This window comes from Hyperolius riggenbachi, chromosome 12 (genome assembly GCF_040937935.1).
Source record: "Hyperolius riggenbachi isolate aHypRig1 chromosome 12, aHypRig1.pri, whole genome shotgun sequence".
Taxonomy (NCBI): domain Eukaryota; kingdom Metazoa; phylum Chordata; class Amphibia; order Anura; family Hyperoliidae; genus Hyperolius; species Hyperolius riggenbachi.
In genome coordinates this window covers 211,508,011-211,523,549 of record NC_090657.1, presented here as the reverse complement: position 1 = coordinate 211,523,549, position 15,539 = coordinate 211,508,011, and the positions used below count along the sequence as shown (strand labels likewise).

Genomic DNA, 15,539 nt, shown 5'->3' with positions numbered 1-15,539 from the left:
AGCACGATTTATTTAAAATATTGTTTTTTGAAATGCGTATAAAACTGGCAAAACTGCCCAGAGGAACAACATTCATCTTGTCTAAAGCCAACCGATTAGACTCCTCGATGCGGTGTCAAGCCTGATGATAAGTGGCGGCTGTGGCCCCCGCCGGTGGCTATGAGAAAAAGGTTCATCTTTAGAGCGGGTTTATTAGCGCTGGAATCATGCGGTGGGCAGTCGTGGAACAGGAAGGGGTGAACGATTCCACATCCTCAGAGCATCGCTATTTAAATAACCATGAAGCTAGCGGATCAATACGCCCAACGGCCGCAGATGATCTTTTATAGCTGGGGAATTATCGTTTGGCGTGTGATTTACTGACATGTTCCCGGACCTGCGCAGTGCGGACTGATGAAGACGTACGACTGCGGGCCGACACATAACCATATAACAGACACACACGGCCAGACTCGAGATTAACTGGGGATCTTAAAGCAACCTGAACTCGGAACTTCCTCTCTGCTCTAAAAGATAAGCACAGCATAATAATCTTTATAGAAAAACAATTGTTATATCTGATACAAATCCTGCAATAAATCTGCAGTGTGTCTACTTCCGGCTTTCATGGAAGCAGACATATTGTTAACATCCTGTGTTTACCAATTAGCTGACAGATCAAATTACAACTTGTGATTAGTCACAGATGAGGGGGAATTAGATAGGCAAAACTCTCTAAATACATACAGGATGCATTATCAGTTTCCTTCTGCCCTGTGCAAGAGTTCAGGTCCACATTAAGCTACAAAGCGGCTCTGAGCTGCAGAGGACAGTGATCCGTGCCGCGAGATAAGCTGGGTTATTCAGGCCAGAAAACTTGATGCGCTCTGAAGGTCACATTGACCAGTTCCGGCGGGGGGGGGGGGGGGGGGGGGGGGGTTTTGACTGACAGCCGGATTGGGTTTCACCTCCACCAAGATTAAAGGTAAATCTCCTTTTTTTAAGACTTCTAAGAAAAATGATCAAAAATCAATGTGGCAACGTTGGCCTGTGATTGTAATCTCCAGCGAGGAACGTTCAGGAAATAATATTACCAGTGGAAACGCAGCGGAAATGCCACCGGTCTGATCTCCATCTGATCTCACACACATAGCCCAAGTAGATTATTACAGCATAACCTAAGCATGTCATTATTATTATTATTATTATTATTATTATTAAAGGGGCAGTTTAGTGAAAATTATGCTTTTCCATTAACCCCCATATGAGTCATTTAATATGGAGAGCATACATTTCTCCATAGACCTGCTGTTAAAAAAAAAAAAGTAGATAACACTAAGGGCCCGTTCACACTGCACGCGTTCCAGCCGCGTTTTGGAAACGCGTGCAGGTGGCCAAAACGCACGACATCAGACATTGCATAGAGTGCAATGTCTGATGTTCACACTGCATGCGTTCTGGACCTGTGCGGTCCGGGAACGCATGCTGCCACGCAGATTTTGCAAAAACGCGTGGCTGTCCCATTCCACTTTTCAGTGATGGGATCAGCCACGCAACGCACACAAACGCGGATGGCCATGCGTTCGTACGCGTTGCGGTCCGCACCGCGTTCCGCACGCATGGCCATCTGCATTTCTGATCTGAACGGGCCCTAATTCTGCTTTCTAAGAGAGCTGAGCTGCGTCATTACCATGCTCTATGGAACGGACTTTCCTGATAGTAGTAGACACTCCAGCTGATATATAATGGCTGGCTCACACAATATAGAGAGCCATGCTGTTTTCACATGTAACTAGCTAAGTAAATAGATAAAACAGGCTGCTAATTAGGTACTTAAAGCAGATCCGAGATGAAAACCTAACGATAACAAGTAAATTGTCTATATATCTTATATAAAATTTAGATAGTTTACACAGCAAATCTAGCTGCATACAGCTTCAATGCAGGAGACTGTTAGACGGCGTGATCGCCGTCTATTTACATGTACAACGCTGCGATCGGCAGCAGTGCTGTACTGGGGACAGCCGTGTGACACGGCTGTCCTCCTGGGACACTGGAGAGCGATCGGCTCTCATAGGCAGAAGCCTATGACAGCCGATTGCCATAATTGGCTGGCTGTGGGGAGGGAGGGAATATATTTAAATTAAAAACAGTAACAAAAATATTTGTCAAAAAAAAAAAAAAAAAACAATCTGGGGGCGATCAGACCCCACCAACAGAGAGCTCTGTTGGTGGGGAGAAAAGGGGGGAAATCACTTGTGTGCTGTGTTGTGCAGCCCTGCAGCTTAGCCTTAGAGCTGCAGTGGCACATTTTACTAAAAATGGCCGGGTCACTAGGGGGGTTTAGCACTGCAGTCCTCAAGAGGTTAAAGGACCTGCTGAGATCATTTCAGTAATCGTCTTAATAACTCAGGTGAGAATGTTGACAAGCACAAGGCTGATGATCCTTATGTCAGGCTGATTGGGTTAGAATGGCAGACTTGACATGTTAAAAGGAGGGTGATGCTTGAAATCATTGATCTCCCATTGTTAACCATGGTGACCAGCAAAGAAAAGCATGAAGCCATCATTGCATTGCATAAAAATGGCTTCACAGGCAAGGATATTGTGGCTACTAAAATTGCACCTAAATCAACAATTTATAGGATCAACAAGAACTTCAAGGAAAGAGGTTCAATTCTTGTTAAGAAGACTTCAGGGCGTCCAAGAAAGTCCAGCAAGCCCCAAGATCGTCTCCAATAGAGGATTCAGCTGCGGGATCGGAGTGCAACCAGTGCAGAGGTTGCTCAGGAATGGCAGCAGGCAGCTGTAAGTGCATCTGCACGCACGGTGAGGTGAAGACTATTGGAAGATGGCCTGGTGTCAAGAAGAGCAGCAAAGAAGCCACTTATCTCCCAAAACAACATCAGGGACAGATTGATCTTCTGCAGAAAGTGTGGTGAATGGACTGCTGAGGACTGGGGCAAAGTCATATTCTCCAATGAAGCCCCTTTCCAATTGTTTGGGTCATCTGGAAAAAGGCTTGTCAGAAGAAAAGGTGAGCGCTACCATCAGTCCTGTGTCATGCCAACAGTAAAGCATCCTGAGACCATTCATGTGTGGGGTTACTTCTCATCCAAGGGAGTGGGCTCACTCACAATTTTGCCATAAAACACAGTCACGAATAAAGAATGGTACCAAAACACCCTCCTACAGCAAAGTCTTCCAACAATCCAACAACAGTTTGGTGATGAACAATGCATTTTCCAGCACGATGGAGCACCGTGTCATAAGTCAAAAGTGATAACCAAGTGGCTCGGGGACCAAAACATTGACATTTTGGGACCATTGCCAGGAAACTCCCCAGATCTTAATCCCATTGAGAACTTGTGGTCATTCCTCAAGAGGCGGGTGGACAAACAAAAACCAACTTAAGGTGCCCATACACTCGTCAGATTGGCAGCAGACAGATAAGAAATGCATCTGATGATCTATCTGATGCGTTTTTAGAACATTTTTTACCAGGATAGAATTCCAATAGATTTCAGTTTGAAATCTGTTGAAATTCGATCTGATGGCATTTTTTTGCCATCAGATTTCCATTAAGGCCAATGCAAACTGATAAGCAATCTCATCAGATCGACCTAAATTTTCCACCCTGCTAGTTCGATGGAAATCCATCGAAATCGATCGAAATCGGCCGTCGATCGGTCGATTGGCCAACCGATTTGCGATCGATCGATCGATCGATCGCGATCGATCGGTCGGCCAGAAAATCGGCTGAGTGTATGGGCTGCTTAAGTCTGAGAAACTCAAAGAAGTGATTATGAAAGAATGGGTTGCCATCAGTCAGGATTTGACCCAGAAGTTGATTGAGAGCATGCCTAGTCGAATTGCAGAGGTCCTGAAACAGAAGGGCCAACATTGCAAATACTGACTCTCTGAATAAAGCTCATGTAATTGTCAATAAAAGCCTTTGAAATGTATGAAGTGTTTATAATTATATTTCAGTACATCACAAACAACTGAAACAAAGATCTAAAAGCAGTTTAGTAGCAAACTAACAGGCAAGCTTATCTACATCTTCAGTACTCAGCCTGTGAAAAAATCTAAACCCCCCCCCCCCCCTCCTCCTCCCACTGAAATATCTGGCTAGTAATACTGCCCCTCCTCCTCCCCAGACTGAGCTCTCATGAGCCCTTGGTACTGTCTGAAAATGCCAAGGCTCTATGAAAAGCTGTAGGCGAGGCTTGTTTAGTTTATAGGGAATTAAGAGTATTAAAACAAAAAAGTATTTGGCTTGAGGAATGCCCTATAAACAATAGGAAAGGAGCACAGTTATGCAATGAGTAAAAGTTCATTTCGGATCCTACACACCTACCAACCATCTGTCCAACTATCTTGCCAAACTTGTCTGTTAAGCCCCATTCACACGCTCAACAGCGGTCTTTTATGCAGCACAATTGTCAAACAGCTTTTGTTGTGAAACAAGTTGAAACAACTATAAAAAAAAAAAAAAAAAAAAAAAAAGTATTTTGCTATTGTTCAAAAAAGCTGATAAGACTGATAAGTCAATCCAACAGTTGGATTGACTTATCAGTCTTATCAGCTATTTGAACTGCAGCCCAGCCCCAGTATTCCCTCCCCCCCCCCCCCCCCCCCCCCTTGCCTTGTTAATTGTTGTGGCCAGGATTTCAGACCTGTGTTTTGTTGGCATTTCCTTTCCCAAAAGTATCATCACAGCAGCAAATGGGAATGTCACTATTAGCACACACATTACTCTGTGCGCTCAGTGTTGTCCGTGACTCATGTATAAGTCGGCCCCTATACTTTTATGAAGTGAATCAGACCTAAATGTATAGCCTTATACTCGAGTATAAGCCCCTCCAACCCCTGTCCCTCGCTGCAGCTCCAGTGTCCTGGGATCCCCTCCGTTGCAGCTACTGCACCGGTGTGAGGCTCGTGATCGCGCTCACGTGGTCTGGAGAGTTCTGAGCAGAGGTACTGTGCCTGCGCAGAACGCTCCACACCACGAAAACGCGATCACGCAGGTGCGGACCTGGTGAGGTTGGCATCTGCAACACAGGGGATCCCGGGACAACGGAGCTGCAATGAGGGACAGACAGGCTGCCAGGGGCTGGAGGAAGCCCCAGGTAAGTAGATCTCGTTTTTTTTTAGTTTAGCTCGGACGTATTCTGTAAGGTTGCCATATACTGGTCGATATGGCCAACAGATTGAACCCCCTCATTATCTGATCAGAGTTCAAATCCCTCCACACACTGTACGCTGGTTTTCAGGAGAGTTCAACATTCAATCTAGTGAAGGTCTTTGCGCACTTCCTGCCGGGTCTGCAAAATGTGGCGATACAGATTGAAAAGTAAAAAAAATGAGAAGGATTAAACCTTAGCAACAGAATTTCATAGGCAGAGGTGCCCCTCCCCCCCCCCCCCCCCCCCCCATTAAGACGCTCCTGCCAGGACTTACCACATGGCGTGCATGTATGTGGGGGGCAGGCGTGGGCTGCTCACAGGGGTACAGTTATATGACCTCATTATCCTCTCAGCCAATAAGAAGTTGCGGAACAGGCTGGCCACCAGCAAGTCCTGACGGAAGAGCTTCTGGAACAGATCTGAGAGGAAGAAAACAGATCAGTGAAATAATATGTCCCATATAGGGGCTGCAACATATATAACACTGCAATAACACCACCAGTCTAGTTCAGTTATGCACATATCTTATCCACATTCGTTATCTCTGAGGGAACCTCAAGGCTCTGTCCTTGGCCCCCTCCCATTTCCATCTCCATGCACGGTGTTGGCAACTTAATCAACTCATTTGGGTTTCAATACCACTCATATGCGGATGATACACAAGTGTACCCCTCCGCCCCAGAAATTAACTCCATCCTCACACCCTTCTTAAAACTTAATATGAATAAAACAAAACTAATCATTTTTCCACTGTCGCTGTCAACCTCTCTGCCAGATATAACAATAAATGTTAATAACACTGCCATTACTTCAGTTCCCAAAGCACGGTGTGCTTGGGGGTAATATTTGACTCCTCTCTCTCTCGCTTTTATTCCTCATATTCACTCAATAACCATCTCCTGCCATCTCCAACTCAAAAACATATCCCACATCTGACCTTTTCTCACTTGAGATGCACTAAAATGTTAATACATGCTCTTATAATATATATCGTTTGGACTATTGTAACATTCTGCATTGTGGACTACCAACTAACACACTGGCATCGCTCCAGTCGGTACTGAACTCAGCTGCTCGTCTCATTCATCTTTCTTCTCTATCTTCCTCCGCCGCCCCTCTCTGTCAAGCTCTTCACTGGCTGACAATTACCCAGAGGATCCAGTTCAAAGTCTTCAAGTCAACCCGAGGTGAGTGATATGAAGGCTGCAAGATTTGTTTCCTTTTAAACAACACCAGTTGCCTGGCAGATCGACCTAGATTTTCCATCATGTCAGATAGATAGAATCCATCGAAATCTGCAGCAAATTGATCGACAGATTTGATAGAATAGATTTCCGATCAATCAATTCCATAGAATCGATCGATCGATGGCTAAAATTGGCCATTGTATGGGACCCTTTAGAATTTTTATATATTCATCATGTTACTTTTGTCACTGTAATGACCAATTCTGTATTTCAAATATTGGTGTACACCACTGCCTGTACTATTATGTACTCCATATTAGTTTCTTACTTTGTACAGCGCCATGGAATAGGTTGGCGCCTTATAAAATCAATCAGATTATTATGTATATTTGCGTATATACAGAGTGCCCCTTTAGTAGCGCTCTCCTCCTCATCTCAGCATTGCTGAACGACCGCCGCTGGCAGACGAGACAGCGCGGCATATTCTACATAATACGGCCATTGTCCTTGAGCCGCAATGAGAGCTCCATTAGCACAAAAGCCAGCGGATGGAAGCAGAGACATGCGGCTGGTACAATGAAGGATGCGGAGAGGCAGACAGCGGGAGGCTGCTGTACGGAGAAAAGAACTGCGACACCAGCCTGTGTTCACTTCGACCATCCAACCACAAGCAGAGGAACAACTATGCTACAAACAAAAACACATAACCCCAGCTCCACAGTCCTAGGTGGGCACAGAGCCTGTTTAATCTGTGTAGAAGAGTCCCTCAATCAGCAGAAATGTAATAACCTTTAACCCAGGGCTGTGGAGTCGGAGCAATTTTGGGTACCTGAAGTCGGAGGTTTCAATAAACTGAGTCGGAGTATTTGTGAACCAAATCCACAGACAAGTTTCTCAAACCTGTCCTCGTGACTTCCCAACGGCGCATGTTTTGCAGACAACCTCCCCTATGTAAAGGTGGGGTAATTACTGTCTAAGCTGGGTGGATTTCATATAGTTGAAACACTAATTACCCCACCTGTGAATAGGTGAGTTTGCTGGAAAACATTCACCGTTGGGGAGACAAAAGGACAGGTTTGAGAAACACTTGAATAAGTAGTCGGAGACGAAGCAATTTTGGGAACCTGGAGTGGGAGTCGGTGGTTTCATAAACTGAAGAGTCAGGGCCGGATGATTTTTGTACTGACTCCACAGCCCTGCTTTAACCTCTACCTGGCCAGGAGCCCCTTCAAAAGCCACTTCCTGAGACACAGACTTCTACAACTGTAGGTTGAAATTTCCCCCCTAGAGTTTAGTCTGTATGCCACCCCCAGGGTCTGATCACTACCTACAACATGCAAATGCAGCTGAAAAACTCCTTTAAATGACACTGAAAGCGAATATAAATTAATGATTTTATCTATCTTCCTTCTCCTAAAAATGACTTTTTAACACATTCCACTGTTATGCTATAATCTACTTTTTAATTTTTAACTGTTTTATTATTTTTGCTCAATGACAAATTTATTGATGTATGCCAGTGCTCAAATGTATGAACTATTGACCCTTTTTATCTCTTTCCTGCTCTCAGAAGCCATTTTCTGCTAGGAAAGTGTTTTATAGTTGGAATTTCTTATCAGCGAGGGTCACACTGTCGTCACTTCCTGCCTGAGTCAGGACTGAGTCAGCCACTTAAATACCTGATATTTAACGCTTTCAGGCAGAGAAAGTAAAAAAGGAACACAGCATAGTTATTTGTGTGTTAGGCACTGTACATACATGTCTATCTCATGTCACATGTCACCTCGGGTATCCCTTAACCTCCCTGGCGGTTTGTTAAAATCCGCCAGGGGACAGCAAATACCTTTTTTTAAATTTTTTTTTTTTTTTCATGTAGCGAGACAAATGCGGCGACGGGTATAGCGGCGGATCGGCGGGGATCGGAGGTTACACGCAGCTAGCTAGCTGCGTGTAAAAAAAAATTATGCAAATCGGCCCAGCGGGGCCTGAGCGGTGCCTCCCGGCGGCATAGCCCGAGCTCAGCTCGGGCTTACCGCCAGGGAGGTTAACTGAGGTCATGTGACTATGTATGTCAGCCACACCTATGACACTTGGGTTTTGGAAACGGGCACACGGATCAGGTGATCTGAATTTTGAGAGTCTGCAAATAGAAACTGGGAACGACGGCCCCTTATTCACAAAACACGATTTTCACTGGGTTTTCAAAGCTTCACCCTCCCAAGGTAGGTGCCTCACAGGGGACTTTTTTTTGTTACAGTCTCTCTTTAAAGTACATGTAAACACATACAGCTAAGAAGTACATTTCTTCCAGAGTAAAATGAGCCATAAATTACTTTTCTCCTATGTTGCTGTCACTTACAGTAAGTAGTAGAAATCTGACAGAACCGACAGGTTTTAGACTAGTCTATCTCTTCATGGGGGATTCTCAGCATGGCCTTTATAAAGACACTCCGTGAAAAGGATTTATAGAAAGATGCTGCCCAGCCTCCCTGCACACTTTTTGGGCAGTTGGGCAGAGCAACTGCCATTCAGTAAGTGCTTTAGATAATTAAGAAAACCCTGAGAACCCCACATGAGGAGATGGGTTAGTTAAAAACCTGTCAGCTCTGTCAGATTTCTACTACCTACTGTAAGTGACAGCAACATAGGAGAAAAGCAATTTATGGCTCATTTTGCTCTGGAAGAAACGTACTTCTTATCTGTATGTGTTTATATGTATTATACATTTTCGCAAAAACACACACAATAAAAACCCAGCAAAAAGGAATTCACCCCCCTGGCAGAATAAGTGAACAGAACACAGCTCCTCCATTAGGTGACTCATTTTTAGCGGGCGTTTGCGTCAGCAGTGGGCGTTGCTCTACCTCTCGGTAAGACGTTCCACGCGATGGTGTCGGTAATTGCGGTGAAGATCCAGTTCAGCTCTCCGAGAGGGGTCCGCCTGTCATTCAGACGTCCGGGGATCCTGAGGACGAGAAGAGAGAGACACATGATGTGGAGCAGGAAACGCAATTACCTCGGCGCCGGCTCACCGCTGGCAGGTGGAGGCGCTGACAAGTCCGTCAACAACTCAAGGCTAAGAAAAGGGGACATTTTCCATTCCAATCCCTTAACGTCAAATGAAAAGCTGTCGGGACCGGAACGAGATCGCCACAACGCATTCCCAGCAGACCCATGAGGAAAATTTAAAGTGTGACTAAACTCAGGACTTCCTCCCTGCTCTAAAAAATTGGCCACAGCATGATAACCTTTATGGGGGAAAAAAACATTTCTAAAATTAAAATCTATGGAATTTCTAAAGAAAAAAAAAACCTGATGTTTAGAATTTGGTTTCACTTTGCAGGAAGCAATGAAGGGGTTAAAGGACGTGAAAAATGGTAACATTGAAAATACATGTAAACGCATACAAATAAGAAGTATGTTTCTTGCAGAATAAAATGAGCTATACATTACTTTTCTCCACTGTTGCTGTCACTTACAGGAGTTAGCAGAAATCTGATGGAACTGACAGGTTTTTGACTAGTCTATTTCTTTATGGGGGATTCTCAGTATTTTATTTATTCTTTACAAAACACTCCCTGGAGAGAATCTATATAAAGATGCAGGCCATCCCCCCAGCCTGTTTGCACCCTATTCTAGAAGCTGGACTGAGCAACTGCTGTTCGCTAAGTTCTTTTTAAATAAAGAAAACCCTGATAATCCCCCATGAGGAGACGGACTAGTCCAAAACCTGTCAGTTCTGTCAGATTTGTACTGCCTACAGTAAGAGACAGCAACATAGGAGAAAAGTCATTTATAGCACATTTTACTCTGGGAGAAATGTATTTTTTACTTATGTGTTTTCAGGTATTATAAATTTACATTTTTTCACGACAGTGGTCCTTTACACCTCAGTATTTTCTACATGAAGAGCTGGCTAGGCAGAGCTCTCCTGCAGTCTATTCACAGCTACTAATTTGACACCCTGATCTGGCTTAACAAACACAAAACTCAGAGCAGTGAATTTCTTCAGCAACTACAGTATACATGGAAAAAAGACTTTTCATTGTGTGCTGTGCAAGAGTTCAGTTCCGCTTTAAGGCTCATCTTCAAGTACAAATATATCATCTGGATAGGTATGTGCCTATAATTGGGCCATGGTTAGAGATGGCCAATAAGAGGTTACTCATTTTGAGTTGATGCAAATTTGTAAGTGTACGCAACTTTGAACTGGACCAATCAAAATCATCAGCTACTACGTTTGATCGGTGCGATTTAAAGCTGCATACATTTATATAAATATTTTAATTAGATGTAAAATAATCGACATCTCATTCAGCATTTTTTAATTTTGACCGATAACGCAACCTGCTTGCTTTTTAACCGATTCCGGACTGTGGATTCCTGGCGAGGCGTATAATTTAATTACTGCGCATTGCACGAACCCGCTGATCGCGCCGCTATCCCGTCGCCGCAAGCCCCTTGCTCTGTCGATGAGCCAATCCTATTGTTGCCCAGCAGTCAGGAACAGCGCCAGCTTGTGGGAGTCGAAGTACTGCTGCAGTTTTGTACCTGAATGGGCCCCAGGTGATAAGCGGTTAAAATAAAAAGCGTTGTTTCACGCAGTACCGCTGCTGTAAGAATTATAGCAGACCGGCTGCAGTGCAGTACATTTCTATCAGATTCCGTCTGGATAAGAACTGCTGCAGATCGAGTATTGCGTTCCGGTGGCGAGCCAATCTCTCGCTCTCAGCAGCTGCTACATGAAGGGCGGCAGTGGCCACTCCGCACGGCCTTCCCCGTGTGTTTTATGTAATGAAACATGCTGATTGAAGTGTCGGGAATCACATCAATAATTTCTGCCGCGCTCCCGTGCGGCCGCCATGTAACAGCAACAACATCTGGAAGGAGCACGGAAGGGCGCACCTCCGCCATATGCCTTCATTACTCCAGATGTGACGGGGGTTAGGCTCCAAATACGCCAACAGGTCGCTATTCCTGTGCGGTGTAATACACTGACTCACCGACCGCCGCCTTTGTCCGTACGTCCCGCAGCAAAACTCAACTTTCACCTGTGTTTGAAGAACAGATTCCCTGTTCTCATTCAACTATCCTCCGTTGGAACCTTTTTGGCTGAGAGAGCCATAAACGCCACATATTTTAAAATGTATTTCCGTGAGAGCCATACAAAATGTTTCAAACTGGGACAGTAGGGCTCACGTCCCTGTTGCCATGGTGATGTGTATATATAGTTGATCCGCTGGGCAGCGGGAGTGTCAGACATGTCTTCAGCTTCTCTTGGGTTTCAGCAACATCAGCAATTTCCCCAGGAGCCAGACAGGAGAAATACCGACTAACAGCTTGTACAATTAGCTAGCTGACTTGGGGGTTGATTCCCTTTTTAGGACGAGATTCCAGCACTTTGGCCCAATAGGCTGCTTGTCAAGTGACAGACAGTCCATTGGACAAATCAAAGTGCGGGGATCTCAGCCTACAAAGTCAATGGACCTGACAGGGTCCAGGGTGGGACAATTGGAGCAGGTGTTAGTTTTGGGGGGAGTACGAGAAAGTTATTAGTGCATGCTACAGCAGTAACGTGCCTACTTTGAAAATTTTACTTGCGCTGCCGCACTAAGCTGCGCCGCTTGTGCAGTGTAGCTTAGTGAATCAACCCCTACTGATTTGACTGTGATGTAGCCATCAAAAGAGCCACATCTGGCTCCCGAGCCATAGGTTCCTACCCCTGAACTTTCCCATAACTAGTGAGCGGGATTTTTTAAGCCTAAATCCAGTTTTTTTTTTTTTATCTCAACATTAAGGCTACTTACACACCAGGACGTTGCGTTTAGGGGACGTTATAGGGCACATAACGTGCACCTAACGCAATGCCTGGTGCTCTCTGGTGTGGATGTCTGAGTGAGCCGCGTTGTGCAGCTCACTCTGGCGTCCGTGATGCTGTGATGCGCACTCTTAGACGCATGCGGCATCACATGGTCCCGCCCGGCCAATCGCCGCACAGAGCGGCCGCTCCAGGAAGTAAACACTACATGTCACTGAGTGCAGTGAATATTAATTAGCCATGTGCCTAGCCGCTCTCCCCTCCTCCCCAACATGACTGAGCATGTGCAAAAAGTCTAACGCGGCTTAGCCGCATAGAACGCACAGCATGCAGTACTTTGCTGCGTTACAATGTAACGCAACGTGGGCAGTGTGAACAGCCCACTTGTGTTACATTGCTGTGCGTTGGGGGAGCGTTACAGGCTGCACTAACGTGTGCCTGTAACGTCCCTGTGTGCAAGAAGCCTTAAAGTGAACCTGAGGTGTACATAAACTGATGAGATAAACAGTTGTATGTATCTTCCTACTCCTAAAAAAAAACAAAAAAAAACACTTTTTTTGTTTTAGCTATCTTATGGTTTTATTTTATATTTTAACATTTATAAAATATGTCAAATGTTTTATTGTCTGCTCAGTGCCAGCCTAATCCGTGTCCCAGAACTAAAATACTTGAACCAATGACCTTTTATGGCTGCAATTTGCTTCTCAGTGATGTTAAAAACAGTGCTGCCCATAATTATTCATATCTTTGGCAAATTTTGACTTAAAGTTACTTTTATTCAAGCAGTAAGTAATTTGACAGGAAATGATATAGGCATTATTGTGGAAAAAAACACGTCACAGTCTGTGGGAAAATCCAAAGTTCTATACCATTCCAAATTGTCCAAGCTGTTCTAAAGCATCCTAATTACACACAAAAGCTCGCTTGGCCTTTGCAAATGCTCATCTGGACAAAGAAGTAGAATTCTGGTCTTCTGTGTTAAGGCCAGATGAAACAAAAAATGCAATTGTTTGGGCACAATGATGTTTCCTTCATTTGGCGTAAAAAAGGAGAAGCCTTCTTCAACCCAAAGAACACCATCCCCGCTGTCAAACATGGTGGTGGGAACCTAATGCTTTGGGGGTGTTTGCCAGCCAATGGACCAGGGAACCTAATCACAGTAAACGGCCCCATGAAAAAAGAGCAATACATGAGGATTCTCAACGACAACATCAGGCAGTCTGCAGAGAAACATGGCCTTGGGCACCAGTGGATATTTAAGCATGACAATGACCCAAAACACACATTATTACAAGTTATTAATATGTTTTGGCACTGTACATACACGTTTATCATGATGTCGCCTCGGGTGCACTTCAAATAATTTGGATAAAACATTGATTTTATTATGCTTTCTGTGTTCCCATTGGGTAGATTTCACACTTCCTGTTCCCTGACCCCTACATGGAACTGTGAAACTCAAAATTCAGTTTTTGCTCTAAAACACTGAACACGGCAAAACTGTAATACAAAACAGTAAAAGAGTGTCGCTGTAAGACCTATTTACTTGTCACTGAAGACCACATGTGAATATGCTGATGCTTTATAAAATCTCACTTGACTGCTAGCACCATTTCCGACCCGGCTGCTGTCAAGAGCTTTTAACATGTGGCACATGTGTGACATCACACACATGCGCCTGGTGCCATGTGATACAGGCGCACGTGTGACATCACACACGTGCGCCTGGTGCCATGTGATACAGGCGCACGTGTGACATCACACACGTGCGCCTGGTGCCATGTGATACAGGCACATGCAGTAACAACGGACACGTGGTGAAGTTGAAAGAGGCAGGGAGTCGCGTCAGTGGACAATTGAGAATTTACAGAGCACAGGGGGAACATTTAACACCTGGGGGACATCTGATCGGGGACCTACCCCGTAAGCTGATCATCGCAATATTGCACACCATTGCCGCTGCTCACCCCATTGAGAACATAAGTACTATTTTCCAGCATGTCCGCTCAATGCTTTTGACCAATTTCAGGTCGAACTTGATCAAAACATCGATCAAACAGCCATGTAACAGCACCGATTCTCATCTGATTCATTAAAATCATTAAATCACGTGATCAATAAAAATCGGTAGATGTATGCCCAGGCGTCAGCAGGTCTTAAGTGGGTTACCATGGAAACGGCCGCTCGATCGAGCGGCCTTTCCATGTCAGTTCACGGAGGGTGTCTCCGTGAACAGCCGGAGAGCTGCCGATCGCGGCTCGCCGGCAAAATGTAAACACGCGGGGAAGAAATCTCAGATGTTTACATCATAAAGCAGCGCCGTAAGGCAGATCGGCGATCCCCGGCCTCTGATTGGCCGGGGATCGCCGGCATAGGATAGGCTGAAGCCTATCCTACAATGCGCAGGACGGATATCCGTCCTGCGCCGCTCACAGGGGGAAGGAGAGGGACGGAGCGCCGAAAACGCTGTGGAGGGGGGCTTTGTAGAGCCCCCCCGCAAAGCGCAGCAAGCTGGCAGCGATCAGACCCCCCCTCAGGAGGACATCCCCCTAGTCAGGAAAAAAGGGGGTAAGTCTGATCGCCCTGGCTCGATCCTGATCTGTGTTGCGGGCTGGAGAGTTCACGCAGCACAGATCAGGCAAACCACCCCTGGTTCTTAAGTGGTTAAAGGTACCAATTCACTACACAATTTTACCTGGCAGATGAATTGACTAATCGCATATGCCAAAAATTGATGTCCCAACTAAATCAATTGCCATCACAGATCAGACAGGCAGGTTTTTTGGTGGTCAAAAAGGGGCGTGGCGGTATGTATGCACTAGAGCAGGGGATTCAACCAATGAATGGGGGTATCCCATCAGCCTGGAGGGAATCGATCGACCCCACGTACTAGCGCCGCTTTATACTTTCGATTCTACGCGGAATCCATGAGATTCCGCCTGACTAACAGCAGACAGAGCCCTTTGAAAAGACGCTCGGATAACGCCGACATCCTCCTGCAGAATACAGAACAATTATCCCTCCACGCCCGCGGCAGTAACCACCAGTGCCGTCCTGATTCACTTAGCCACGGTCCTCGACCCGCCACCTGTCCGCCCTAATCGCCCATGCTTTGCGGATAAATAGAGCAATTTACTGCCATTAGCCTTTTGTCTGTCATGCTGCTAAACTAACCTATTCCCCGGATACGCTGGCAGGCTCTGCTGCGTGCGGGGGAGAGGGAACTGGCTGGCAACATTAAGTGCGCGCCTCTGCCTGCTGCCCCCCTGACCTATTCTCAGCAGCACACGTTCCCCGGCCCGCGGTACGGCTGACCCCTCCCGATCAGGAGGTCGCCCACCAATTCACTCAAACAACGCATAATTA

General features: G+C 45.5%; 1 protein-coding gene across 2 annotated transcripts in view; it reads right to left on the bottom strand.

Annotated features, from left to right (window-relative positions):
* RPTOR (regulatory associated protein of MTOR complex 1) overlaps positions 1 to 15,539 on the bottom strand; it is a 411,258-nt gene that overhangs the window by 97,135 nt on the left and 298,584 nt on the right. For both annotated transcript variants that reach the window (XM_068263876.1, XM_068263877.1), the window contains exons 8-9: positions 9,220 to 9,320; positions 5,443 to 5,587 (exon numbers count right to left, since the gene is read on the bottom strand). In XM_068263876.1, coding sequence (XP_068119977.1) covers positions 5,443 to 5,587; positions 9,220 to 9,320 — 246 coding nt within the window. The remainder of the gene's footprint in view (positions 1 to 5,442; positions 5,588 to 9,219; positions 9,321 to 15,539) is intronic.